The sequence below is a fragment of the Carassius gibelio genome, chromosome A6 (genome assembly GCF_023724105.1).
Source record: "Carassius gibelio isolate Cgi1373 ecotype wild population from Czech Republic chromosome A6, carGib1.2-hapl.c, whole genome shotgun sequence".
NCBI classification, from domain to species: domain Eukaryota; kingdom Metazoa; phylum Chordata; class Actinopteri; order Cypriniformes; family Cyprinidae; genus Carassius; species Carassius gibelio.
In genome coordinates, this window is record NC_068376.1 from 26,260,218 (window position 1) to 26,273,955 (window position 13,738).

The following is a 13,738-nucleotide window of genomic DNA, read 5'->3' on the forward strand; positions in this document are numbered from 1 at the left end:
GTACTATGAAAATATCCTATAAGTTTCAGATCAGGTAACTTTCTTGTTAGACTAAAAACAGCTCATATTGAAGCCAATCTGTGAAAACAACATGTTGTGGAATGTGCCACTTTATGATGTCATAGTGTGGCTAAACCCCACCTTCTACATCACTCTCTGTTTAGCCCATCCCAATGATTTGCGCACTTAGAAGCTAAATAACAATGAGAGGCAAACGCAGGTCTATGCAGAAACAACACGATAAAGATAGCTTTGAAGACAAGATGCTGTGCAGTACCAAGTTGTGGAAAAACTTTTGCATTGCTGCCCTTCTGATTCCAACATTAAGAAAGAGTGGATGAAGTTTATTTTTAATGAAGATCCAGACCACATCAGTAAGAATCTGGTCACTTTATTTTACTGCGAAATTATTTACAAACAAGTGTTGAATATTATTTACAAAAAAGAGATGAAAGTGTTGCGTTTTAAACCTATATCAGAATTCCGTCCATCTATGAAGGTTGTAGACTGTCAAACAAACGTGCAGAAATTTTCATCTATGTGCTGGGCACATAGCTGACCTTTTGAACTTGCAATATATAAAACTCTTAGCCAATCACAGCAGTGGTTGGGGAGGGGGTCAAAAACTTAAAATATCCTATTACTTCTAAATTCTGATGTTTTTTATGTACAAATCTTGATAACATTATAAGTGGACCTCAGGCAACAGCACAAAATAATAAAATGTTAAATAATTTAAAATCCTTTAATATGCGGCATACCAAAACAAACAATAGATTTAATTTGATTATATCTTGCCTAATCAAAGCAAGGCTTGTTGGAGTGAAAATTGGAATGCTCCACATGAAAACTTTGGACTTTACTGAAAATTTGCATGGATCAAGGTCATCCCTGAATGTTGTACAGAATTAAATGTATATGCCATTTTGTCAAAGGAATAGTTCACCCGTAAATTCAAATTTGCTGAAGATTTACCCTCACACCATCCAAGATTATCCAAACTTCATCTACTACTACTTCATCAGAACAGATTTGGAGAAATTTTGCTTTACATCACTTGCTTGCCAATCGATCCTTTGCAGTGAATGGGTACCGTCAGAATGAGAGTCTGAACATCTGATAATCCACAATAATCCACAAGCAATCCACCTGACTCCAGTCCATCAATAAAATGTATTGTGAAATGAAACGTTTTGTGTTTGTAATAAAAAATTCCATCCATATGACTTCAAACCGTTGCTATCTCTATCCATAATATTGCTTTCTTCCAGTGAAACAGTAGTCTCACCTGAATCAGGAAAGAAATATGCACAAATCAAGCACAGTTTACATGCAAAAAACCATCAGTAGGTTAGTTATGTATAGGTAAAATATTATGTGAAGCATTTGTGTAGTCTGTATTCTTTAGCTTATGCACTGTATAGGTAAATATTTATATGTAGTATATTTATAGTCAAAATCTGTTAGTAGGTTAGTTGTGCATAGGTTTATACTGTTTTACTTCATTGTTGTATGTATGTAGCACCATGGTCCTGTGAGGCACAACATTTCATTTCACTGTATGTTCACACATGTAGCGGAATGACAGTAAAGCTCAAATTGAACTTGAACTTGAAAAAAAGTTGAAAACAAATAAGTTAGTGGATTTTAATGTGAGAGGACATCAAAGTCCAGGGGATGGACTTTTTCACTGGAGGAAGCATTACTGTGGATTATGTTTATTAAGTTATGTAATGTTTATTACAAACACGCAACATTTCACTTTACAAGATGTTCATTCTGATGGCACCCATTCACTGCAGAAGATCCATTGCTGAGCAAGTGATGTAATGCTAAATGTCATGCACCTGTCTTCACAAGGTGCTCATTTAGGTGACAACAAACGAATGGCAGACTTTAACAGGAATGTCAAAGAAACTGACATTTAACAGTGGTCAGGGCCCACTGCTACTACACTGTCACATCGTTGACACACACCAGTATTTAAATAAGAGATGTTGACCTCACTCAGAAAGAGACAGTGATTACTCTGTCAGCAGCACAAAGGAGGAAAACCTCTGCAAGTGAACCCTAATGACATGATGGCACTGTAATGATAGCTTCCAGTTTTGGAGGGCAGAGATGCATACAAATAGCAGTCCATGTACAGTGAAATGCTTGACTTAAGATATTATCAAGCTTCCTCAAAGCCAAGATGAGAGAGGTTGTAATAACATCCAGCATCAGAAAGAAAGGTTTGTAAGTTTTGCTTATAAAGTTTTATTGCACAGTATGATCTTTAATGTCACCTTGTACAGGCACAGCAGATAAAAGCAAGGCATCTTTTCACATAATCTGGCCCATTTACATCAATGAGAAGTTTTGAATTATTTTAAAGTAGAAAGCCTGAAATAATATTTTCCTTTAAGACATACTCCAATAATATAATAAACCATTTATAAGTTTCATTATTTGAATTAATTACACATACATTTGATAACTAAAAAAAATATGATTTAACCATTAAAACTGAAAATTTGAATGCACAAATTAAAACAAAGAAAGAAAAAATAAATAAATGGAAAAATGACAGATTTTTTCAAGTAGTATACACTTTTTGCCAGCACTTATTATATTAAAGATGAAAATCTGTTTAATTGGATTCATTTGATTGTTTTTTTTTTATCTATTATAATCCACACTTAAATTTTTAAGATGCAGAAAATGACTCTTTTTACTGAACTGTTTTATTTTAGACATACAGGTTTTTATCAATGGTAAGATTTTGGACATGCATTCAAGTTCTCCCAACAAAGCAACTAAAAATCCATCTGGATTATTCTAAAATCCAGGAAGGAAGCATGCTAAAGTATTTAGAGCACAATGAGGCCTACCTGCCAGACTAGCAAATTTGAAAATCTTTAGGTTAAACCACAATAAGATGACCTCTCGATTAATCATTTGACAGGCTGATCATATTCAGCAGGGACCAGACCAGCTGCCAACATTCAAATGCTCCAGAAAGCCTCCGAAGACATTCATTATTCACTTTGACATAAGATGACAAACAACTGATGGAGCCGGCATGCTGATGAGGAGTCTGGCAGAAATGGTGTGACAAGTGCACAGGCAGCTAGATAAGGTAAACCACAGGCCAGGAGGAAGTGAGGCATTTAATTGCTCTAAAAAGACATGTCATCTCTGACTCACCAGGCTTTATTGTGCTTGCCAGCTTGGATGATTGTGATGTGCTCTTGTTTTGATATGTTAATTCCCCTCTGAAAACACTGTTTGTTGCGCACACAGTGGTGGGATTTTGTCATGATTTATTTTCTGTTCAAAACTAATTGCTAAAACTGATTCGTCAGTCCTGTGATGTACAGAGAAGGATTACACTCAAACTCTGATTATATACTGTAATTTTCTTTGGTAACTATATTACTTTATACAAATCATATTGCATTGCATGTAAACAATATCACTTGTTGTTCTACTGCAACAAAAACTAAATAAACCAGCAAACAGTAATACAAAAATGTAATAGTTGAATTTATTCATGATGCAGTGCATTCTGGGAAACTAAACAGCCAACACAAAACTGGAGTAGCCTCTAGATCAGGTCTGTATTTGCTTGTTTGCTAAAATGTAAACCATATCATCACAATTTAAAATGTCCAAAAAACACTTTTAATGTCTTCTGACATAAAGCTAAAATCTCAAGTTTAAAGAAGCCATTCATTTATAAGAACCCGACACATTTTTAATTTCATGACTTCATTCCTTCATGCTTTTTTACTCATCATATAACTATCCAATTGTGAAAAAACTATTCCAAGATACAAATGAGACAGACTGCAATCCGATCGCTCAAATGATCACCACTAATTGCTTAACTGGTCATAGACTTCTTAACAGGGCCGTGCACAGACCTTTTGAGGGGCATGTGCTGAAACTGAAAAAGGGCACCCCCCCCCCTTTTTATATCAAGATTATTTAGTAAGCCTGCATAAAAGGAAGAAATGATCACATCTTCATGACAAATTCAATAACACAAAATAATAGTCTCAAAAGCTTTAGATTTATTCACGATTAATAACAACCATAATAATAATATTAGATAATTAGATAATATAGATAAACAGGGTTTTAAGGGCTTCTTTAAATCTAATACAACAGCAACCTTCTGTGACCCATGTATCTGGCAAAAAATTGATACTGTGGTGGACCAGGGATGTTGGTCTCTTGAAGGTCTCTTATTCACTACACTTTCCCTAAAATAAGCCAGCAATGAAAAAATAAATAAAAATAGTGTGAAAAGTACAGTTGCAGTGAAAAGCATTTCTGAAGGATCACGTGACACTGAAGAGTACTGAACTGGAGTAATGATGCTGAAAATTCAGCTTTGATCACAAAAATAAAATCACATTTTAAAATATATTCAAATAGAAAACAGTTATTTAAAATTGTAAAAATATTACACAATATTACTGATTTTGCTGTATTTTGGATCAAATAAATGAAGCCTTGGAATGAATCATGAATTACATTCTGCATGATAAAATATAAAGATTTCAGTGATCTTCTGTAATTTTTTTTTTAGTTACTACTACATTACTTTAGTAAAACCGTGTTTTACAACATTTTATACAGAGAGTATACAGAGAGTATATCATAACATGATTAGCCTAAATGTTAATAAATTAAGTCTATCAGCAATCATGAATCAAAGAAGAAATTTCTTAGAAATATATGTTATCTAGGTGACGAGGATCGCTCGTCGCTTTGTGTAAGTTCCAGTAGGAAACAGCGGGGGGCGCACCTGTTATGATTTCCCGATGGTAAAAACAAATTATGTTGTTGTATTACTTATCAATATATAGTTTTTGACCAGCGAATGTGTGCAAATGTGATTTTTTTTCTGTCCGTCATTAAAACGGCGACGGTGCCTGCCGCTGCCGGCATCACATTACATTTTCATCTAGGTTACAAACTAGTTTTTTTAGGTATATAGACGGAGCGCTCAGTTTTTCCTGTGGTAAAATGCATTTGGCCAAATTAGCATTTTATAAAAGATGAAATGCAACTGTATGCACAGGCTATTTAAGTGTTGGCTATATATTGGCTATGACTAGATGGCAAATGCTAGCCCTCTCTCTCAGGCGACGTCCCACATGTCTCAGTCAGTGAGTCAGTCAGACATCAAATAAATAAAATATGAGCCTTTATAGACATAGTGTTTAGTAGTACTTATTCACACAACAAGATATTTATTTACCCTTCGCAAAACTGTTCAGCTCAGCTGTTGTCTACTGTGCGGCTGCTGTGGAACTTCAGTTGATTCGATGAATATAGAGGGGGCGGAGTTATCAGCTTACTGACAGCTTGAGGATCGAATAAGATTTACACAAGCTCGTTTTAAGAACTTTAATTTGGTAAAACAGACAGACAGGCGTAAAGGGTGACCAATAGCATTGATTAAAAAAATAAATAAAAATAAATAAAAATAAAAACACCACCAAAAAAAGGGCACTTCGGAGTGTAAGGGCAAAAAGGGCATGTGCTCTGCACAGGTTGAGCCCTACCTGTGCACGTGCCTGCTTCTTAAAGAAAATTGCACTAAAAATTTAAAAATGTCTGTGAAAGGACATCAGCTAAATGACCAGTAATACTGTAAATTCACACTAAAACCTTTATGGCACAGATCAAAAAAGCAGGTGTCTAGGAAATGCAAGGGGGAAGTGAAGAAAAAGCAGGGTTACAGTTACCATTGTTATGATTTTCTCTAGTCAGCAGAAATATAGTTATATCTTTGGGATTGGTGTAGGCAGAACATAGTCTAAGTCAACATGAAATTACATAAATCAGTTCATACAATTTTATATCTGAATGAGTCATTCAAACAGCGGTTAAAAAGGCACAGTGGGAAACTTGAGTTTAAAGCAGTAATGGCTCCCTACCAACAAGTATAACAATACTCACATTGCTGAAATTGCTTGTTCAAGGCTTTGCTAAGGGAGGCACTAATTAAATAAAACTCAAATTGAAAAAGGAGAAAGCCCTTATCTTAAGCTTCAGAAACAGAAGGTCCCAGGTTTTCTAATTGAAATGAGTAATGCAGCCAATGCCAGGGTAGTTGCATATATAATTCGGCCTCAAAATGAAGAGCCTTTTTGCTTGGTATTCTAAGTCAGTTGCTGCTTGTCAATTGATTACATCATCTACAGAAAGCTGATGCTCAATCTCCTTGCTATTTTCAAAGCCTCTTTTATCTTTGAGAGCACAGTGCTGCATGGGCAAAAGAGAGTGCTTGTGTTTTCCTAGCCGCACATGTCCTTTTCAGGATTCGAAGGAAACCATTTGAGTTCTTCGCTGCAGCGCACCTCATAATTCTCACTTTCTCTTTGAAATAAACAATGTGTTCTACTGCTCTGCTTGATGTGAAGCCCAAATGAACATAGTCAATTTGTTCCCGCTGGTCTGTTTTTTGCTGAAAACAGACCGCACTGAATGGCATGTTTTGTCAGAAGCTGGGGCGGTAAATGCTGTCATTACTTTAAAACGTTTGATTCGCAAGGTCTTAAGGAATTGCACTCAGTCATCGGCTCTTACCTTTTCTGTCGACTGAGATGTCCCGAAGAAAATGGGGATGAAAGCAAGCCAGATGATGCAAGTGGTGTACATGGTGAAGCCGATGGGCTTGGCCTCATTGAAGGTCTCGGGAACCCCACGTGTCTTGATTGCGTACACCGTGCAAGTCACCATCAGCAACATGCTGTATCCCAGGAGGCAGATGAGTGACAAGTCTGATATGTCACACTTTAGGACTCCGCGTGTCATCTCGGGATTTGCTGTGCGCTGGTCCTCATAGTCAATGAGAGCTTGGGAAGGGTCCACTGCGAACCAGATGCACACCCCTAGGAGCTGAAGGGAAATCAAGCTGAAGGTGATTACCAATTGCGAAGCTGGGCTGATAAAGCGTGGCGCGCTCACTGTCATCTTCCCCTGCTCAAAAATCCGATAAATCCGATTGGTTTTGGTGAGCAGCGCCGCATAGCTGATGCTCATTCCGAGCCCGAGGAAAATTCGCCTCAGCGAACAGATCCCTACATCTGGGGTTGAGATCATCAGGAAGGTGGTGGCGTAACACAAAAAGATCCCCGTAAGCAGGACGTAGCTGAGTTCACGTCCGGATGCCTTAACAATCGGTGTGTCATTGTAGCGGATAAAGGTGACCACAACAAAAAGAGTGGCTATGATGCCGAGAATAGCGATCAGGACTGGTATGACCGCCCAGGGTGAGCTCCACTCCAGCTTCACAATTGGAATGGGCTGGCAACCTGTGTGATTCTTGTTAGGTCTTAAATCAAAGCGGCACATCTTGCAGGTGTAGAGATCATGCTGATACTGGTAACCATCGCAGAGCTCACAGACCCAGCAGCAGGAAGAGCCCTTAACGATTTTCTTGCGCTTTCCAGGTTCGCAGGGCTGACTGCAGATGGAAGTCGGCACCTGCTTCTCTCCACCTGGCCACTGCATCGCCCGCATCTGAATCACAAAAAAAAAAAAAAACAGTATTTACCATCAATCTCGGCTAAAGACGAAACAACATTTAATGTTTCAGATAAGTGTTTTCATTTCCTCATCTATTGACTCATTACAAATAAGTCTTGGGTATCTCAAAGGAGCTATTTAAGCAGTTTTCCTCAAGGCTATACTTCAATAATTTTTCGTAAGCGATGTGTGCATCAAGTTCACCAAAAAGTGAAAACATTGTCATTGTTTGCTCACTCTCACATCGCTGCAAACCCATATGCTGCCTGTTAATCTGTGGAACACTAGAGAATATTTTTTTGTGGGAGAAATGATTATGCAGCTCTTGTTATAAAATCACAACATAATGATCAGAAACAGTAATGAGTGGTCTTTTTGACTTATGTGCTATAATCTAAAGCAATATGTTTGAAGAAAAGATCAAAAAAATGTATTATACTAATAATACTAGCACTAACGTCACATATGGTATATCGTTCTCACTTTTGTACAATGTGACATGCTGGTTTGAAATTCTGGACTCGAACTTAAAATTATAATGACATTAATTTTGGTCTGTCACACAAAGCAATTTAGAAGACTTATAAAGATTATTTTACCATTGCTTTTGTGTTGGACAAGAATAATAACAAAATACAGGTTTGGAATGGTATGAGGGTGAATAAACAAGACAAGATTTTTTATTTTTATTTTTTTTGGGGGGGGGGGGGGGGGTCTCAAATATACTTACATTTAGGTAAAGTTGATCAGTCCAGTGGCCGATGGTTTTGTATTCTGCTGTTTTGTTCTTTATCTGGTACTGGTAGATATCGTAACGGCCTGGGGCATCTCCATTCTCATTGAACTGCACCGGATTGCCAGCAATGCCTGAAGATGTGAGCAGAGAAATTTGATTAAAGGATGCAAAAAGTGTTACACAATATAGCTTCACAGTAATATGCAACCGCTCATGTACAGACATATCCAGGTCAACGTCCAAAATCAGTGAACGAAAATCACCTGAGATTGATGGTGAACTGGAAACTGCTATATGTTATGCTGGACTAAATGTGCTAGCAGTAAATTCTAGATGTATTGCTTTAGTGGTTACCTATTGCTATCATCTACTCTATAGTAAATAAAAATTAGCTTTTCAAAAACACTTATTTGTAATATAACTATAAGCATTGTATGTAAAGGAGAAAAAAGAACCTCATATATATTTAGCTCTGTAAAAACAAGTCAAAATTTCCTTTGCAGATATCTAACCTCAAGTACATTGAGAGCAATTTCCATTTTGCGAGAGCAACAGCTTATGGAAGGAGGCAGGCGAAGTGGGCAGGATAACAATGGTGCTGCATCCCATGATGCATTTTAAATTAGGTGACTTATTCTGTGGGAAACCCTACTGTCTCAGGCTTTAAAGTTTTGGTTAAGCTACGTATCTGTATTCCAAGCACCTGACTGTGTTCAACATAATTCCCTGGACCTTGCACAGCCTAGTCTACCCAAACAATAGAACAAGAAATTCTGTTTTCACTACTTGTGTTTGGGTTATAACCATTCTGAGGCACAAGAAATTCTCACTGAAATCCACATGAAATTCTCACTGAAATCTAAGGTTGATTATCAGCAATGGTGGATTTCTGTTGATGAGTTTCCATTTTTCTTTGTGTAGTCTTGGAAGTTATGAGAGGTTTATTTGAGACTCTGATGAGTCAGCCGATCTGGATTAAGAAATTGATTTTTTACAGACATGCTTAGTGGCTGTGCAGCTCACCATATAATGCAGATAGATGTAAATGATTATGAGAATTTCATAAGGACACAATATCCATCAAATCAAGAGGGTGCACATGAAGTGATTGAGATTCTCAAAGTATGCACTCAGTTAGTGACTCACTGAGGCATATGACCTCACCATACAGTTTGAATTTATTATCAGCGGTGCTCAAACTTGAGCCTAAATACTAAATGCCTGTGCACAGTGTGTAAAAATTAAAAAAAAAAATCTGTACATTTTCGCCAATTTTGCTGATTTTTTTCAGCCCCTTTGCAACCCTACTTGGCATTTTAATGAAAAAGGAATCTCAATCTTTCAAGTCAATCAAGTTAGGAAGCATATACGGTATATGGAGTTTGTCCATCACTACCATTTTTAAAACAAGGAGGAACATCACAACATTAAACTGCAGCAGCTACAGCAGTATTGTACAGTATAAATACATTTGTATTTGTATAGTACATTTATCTGTAGAAATGTGTTACATGTAAACTGAAAATTCACAGTTGAGCAATAGAAAGACATGCAAGAAAACAGTTGTAGCTTACATGATGACAGAAACACTTTTTATTTTGGTGACATTGGCCAATTCACTGACAAAATATCTAGGTTGTGAAGCTTAAATTAAATGTTTTGGGTGAGATACTACATTTTTCAGGCCAACTGTTCCTGGAAGCAGTTGTGAAAATTGCACTTACAGTTTAGAGAATGTTTAATGTTTTAAAGAATATGCCAAAGCGATTGAGAAAAACTGTAAAAATCTAGTTACTAAACATGATATAGACACAGCAAACTTGCAGAAATCGACTTCTGTTTATTATTCAGGTTAGGGTTCTGACTGTACCAGGAAGATACCACTACACAGTCCCCAGACATATATCCTTATTAGAGCCATAAGTGTACTCCACAGCATCAAAGGGTTGAGAGTTTTCTTCTGAGGTTAATTTGATGAGACATTGTGCAGCACTTCAAACAATGGGATCAGGGAGAAACACAGGTAGACTGAGCTTACCACTCGACCAAGAGATCCTTCTCCAACCATAATATTCAGCAGAGAAGACGCATGGTCACTGTCAGCATCACAATGAGTCTGTGCCCTAAAGACTACTGAAAACCATTCTGATAAAATGATAAAATAACAGAACGATAGATAGAATGATAGAACAAATGAAAGTTTGAATGATAGAACAATAGATAGACAGACAGACCGATATTGTAGATAGATAGATAGATAGATAGATAGATAGATAGATAGATAGATAGATAGATAGATAGATAGATAGATAGATAGATAGATAGATAGATAGATAGATAGATAGATAGATAGATAGATTTATCTTAATGAAACTGAAAATGAAAGTGTTCTGTCATTTTTCACCAGCCATCAGCAGGAATAAAACAGCCATTTACGTATGCTGGAGGAAATGTGGAGGAAACCAGCAATCTGAGCTTTGGAGGCAAAGCCTGCAGTTTAAAGGCCTCACACTCAGTAGACTTACAAAGAAGAAACCACTTTGGGTGAAAGTGACGGCTACATGGACAGAAAAGTGATGGGCCGCCTCGTTCAATCTCAGCCCATTCAAGCCTCTAACCTCACTCAAAGTCGTGTGGAATGGGAGGATAGGGTTGTGTGTGGAAAAGTAGCACTGCAAATGTGCAATACGGAGTTACAAGACAGCTTGGGCTACATACAGTAGGTCTCAAATCTTGCAAAGATGTTGTAGCCGATCTGACTCGAACCAGACAAATTAAAGAGTCGATCAGGGCTGTGGTTGAAACATGAGCCAAATTCCTCAATAAGGCAACAGGAAGTCAACTTCTGATTCTGTGCCACAAGTCCCAAAGCAAGATAACCAACCGATCAACGCTTTCACAGAACAGCTTTCAACATTAACACCACTAGAACAATTATTGACAATTTTAATTCGGAGAAGAGATTTTCAAACGACAACTGAACTTCCAGCAAATCAGTGACATCAGGAGACAACTTTACACAGGCAATGTACCTCCAGACTCAGACATTTTTACAGGTGTATCTAATATAATTTTAACCTCATTGAGGAACTCAATGCGAGGGTTAATTAAGTGATTGATGGTTGTTCATGTCTATGCAATTTCACGTATTGCTGTAAACTTGGGATTCCACATTTCCATTCTCTTAAACTCATCTTTCCCTAACTTTCGATCCTCCTGCAACTTGTGTGAATGTGTGAGTGCGTGCGTTTGTGTGTTAGATTAGTTTATATGTCTTAGATTTATCTAATAAAGCCTTATTCATTTTGAAAAGAGAAGTATCTTGTGTTTTGTGCTTACAAGTTAATGTCTTAAACTGCCGATCTTGTTACTGTGCTAATTGATAGTGTTTTCACTATACTTTGGATATTAATATCCAGCGCAGATTTGATGTTAAACGGCTCGTTCAGTGAATCGCAGGGCGTCTCAGTGATCAGCCGTGAAACAGTGATTCTGTTCAAATTCCCTTTAAATTCTTAAATGATTCCCTTTGAGCTAAATTGACCCGTTTCCCTTACAAAGTCCTTCCCATCAGGCTCATGGTTATATAGCAGTAAATTGCTGCCAGACATTGGATCTCAGCTCATCTGCTGCAAACGTCTGCCATGGCCACTTCTGATCTGGCAGGAGAAGTGTTGCAAACTGATTGCATTCTGAACTCAATTATAATTATCAACATATCTGTTCATTAACAGGAATGAACAGAAAGTTGACACTGAGTAATACAAAAGCTGTTGTTTTTCTGTAAACAGGGTTATGTGTGTAAGATTAAACTTTCCAAGCCAGTATCTAATGATGCAAGAGTCCAAGACTTGGATGTAATAAGTGTTTGTAAAGTGTCTTTCAACATGAAAATAACATTAGCATAATTAATGCTGGAATAATATATATATATATATATATATATATATATATATATATATATATATATATATATATATATGTTGGTACTCCACTTGTTTAAACACTTAGGGTCCAAACATCAGACTCCACATTACAAATCTGAGAATAGTGGTAGGATTTTATTTTTTTTAATATAAATATCGAATTAACTAGAAATATGAAATTGAGCATGTGAACTACAGTAGGCTACTCCTCAGATGTTCATACTGGAGAACATGATCAGCTGTAAGCAGGATCATAAACTTGTGGAGAACATGCAGCTCAAATACTGTTGTTAGTAAAGGAGTCATTAACTGAGAAATCAAATTGCCCTGGATCTTTTGACATTTCTTGTTAGTTTAAAAACAGCTTTTATTGAAAGCAAGCTCAGAAAACGACTCGTTTTGGAATTTGCCACTTTTTGATGTAATAGTCTGGCTAAGCACTGCCTCCAGAGGAAAAGATCAACACCTGCTTCTACGACACTAGAGAGACGCAAACACAGGGTTACTCCATCAACAGAACCATATAGATGACATTACATGGTTACAAGACATGGTTACATGTAGTTTAACGTGTAAAAAATATCTTTCTATTGCCTTCCTTGTGATCATAACATGTCTACATTGTATGTGAGCGCTGTTACATTATACCACAAATCCATTTCTCTTTCAGGTGAGAAGTCATAATACTTCTATGTCAGAAACAGAGCGGGACATCAATTTACTGTTTGAGATTTGTTGCGTCTATCCACCCTGAATCCAGTGTAGACAGAATCACTGATTATAATGGGTTTTGTTGTCTATAGTTGCATTGTGATGTTCAAGTTCAGTGTAAACACAGGGTTAAATTAGCAAAGAGCTCCAGATCGAGTCAGTGAAACACTGCTTGTCGGTTTGTTTGTTTTATTTTGTAACAGATTCATTTTCAAACAAGACAGTATTGTGCAGGCTGAATCTGACTTGGGTGGATTCAACAATAATGTTGCAACACATAAGTGTGAATAAAAATGCTTTTACCACTATTGCATTGTCTGTTCCAGACCGTTTAATATACTGAGTGTTTATACTAGGTTTTTAACCAAAATGACCCATTAATAATTAATAAACACACACACACACACACACAAACAAAACAAAGCTTGCTTGGTGGTTCAAAAAGTCAGACATTTGCTTAATTTATACATGGACAGAATAAGCAACAATAGATACCGAAGCTAAAGTAAAGGGCAACCAAACAATACCAAGCCATCAAGCCACCGATTACCGACTCCTTCCGATCACTGAGTACAATTCATTAAAACACCAGTTCTTAACTGGTTCCCAAAGGTCTTCTCAATCAAGTGTGTATGTTCTGAGCATTCAACTACAGCAGTAATTGTCAGGCATTTCATTAATTCAATTAGATCTGCACAATTTCTCCCAGAAAAAATAAATAAATAAATAAATAAACTTAAAAAAGAAAATGTCATGTCCTATTCCAAAGCAGACGTTATTGACACAGTGAAACTCAGTAGAGAATAATTTAATCAAATGCACTAATAATTTAAGG

The 13,738-nt window shown here is 36.9% G+C and overlaps 1 protein-coding gene across 2 annotated transcripts in view; it reads right to left on the reverse strand.

Moving 5' to 3' along the window:
* LOC128015889 (metabotropic glutamate receptor 4-like) overlaps positions 1-13,738 on the reverse strand; it is a 159,181-nt gene that overhangs the window by 17,845 nt on the left and 127,598 nt on the right. For both annotated transcript variants that reach the window (XM_052600111.1, XM_052600114.1), the window contains exons 8-9: positions 8,261-8,397; positions 6,589-7,524 (exon numbers count right to left, since the gene is read on the reverse strand). In XM_052600111.1, coding sequence (XP_052456071.1) covers positions 6,589-7,524; positions 8,261-8,397 — 1,073 coding nt within the window. The remainder of the gene's footprint in view (positions 1-6,588; positions 7,525-8,260; positions 8,398-13,738) is intronic.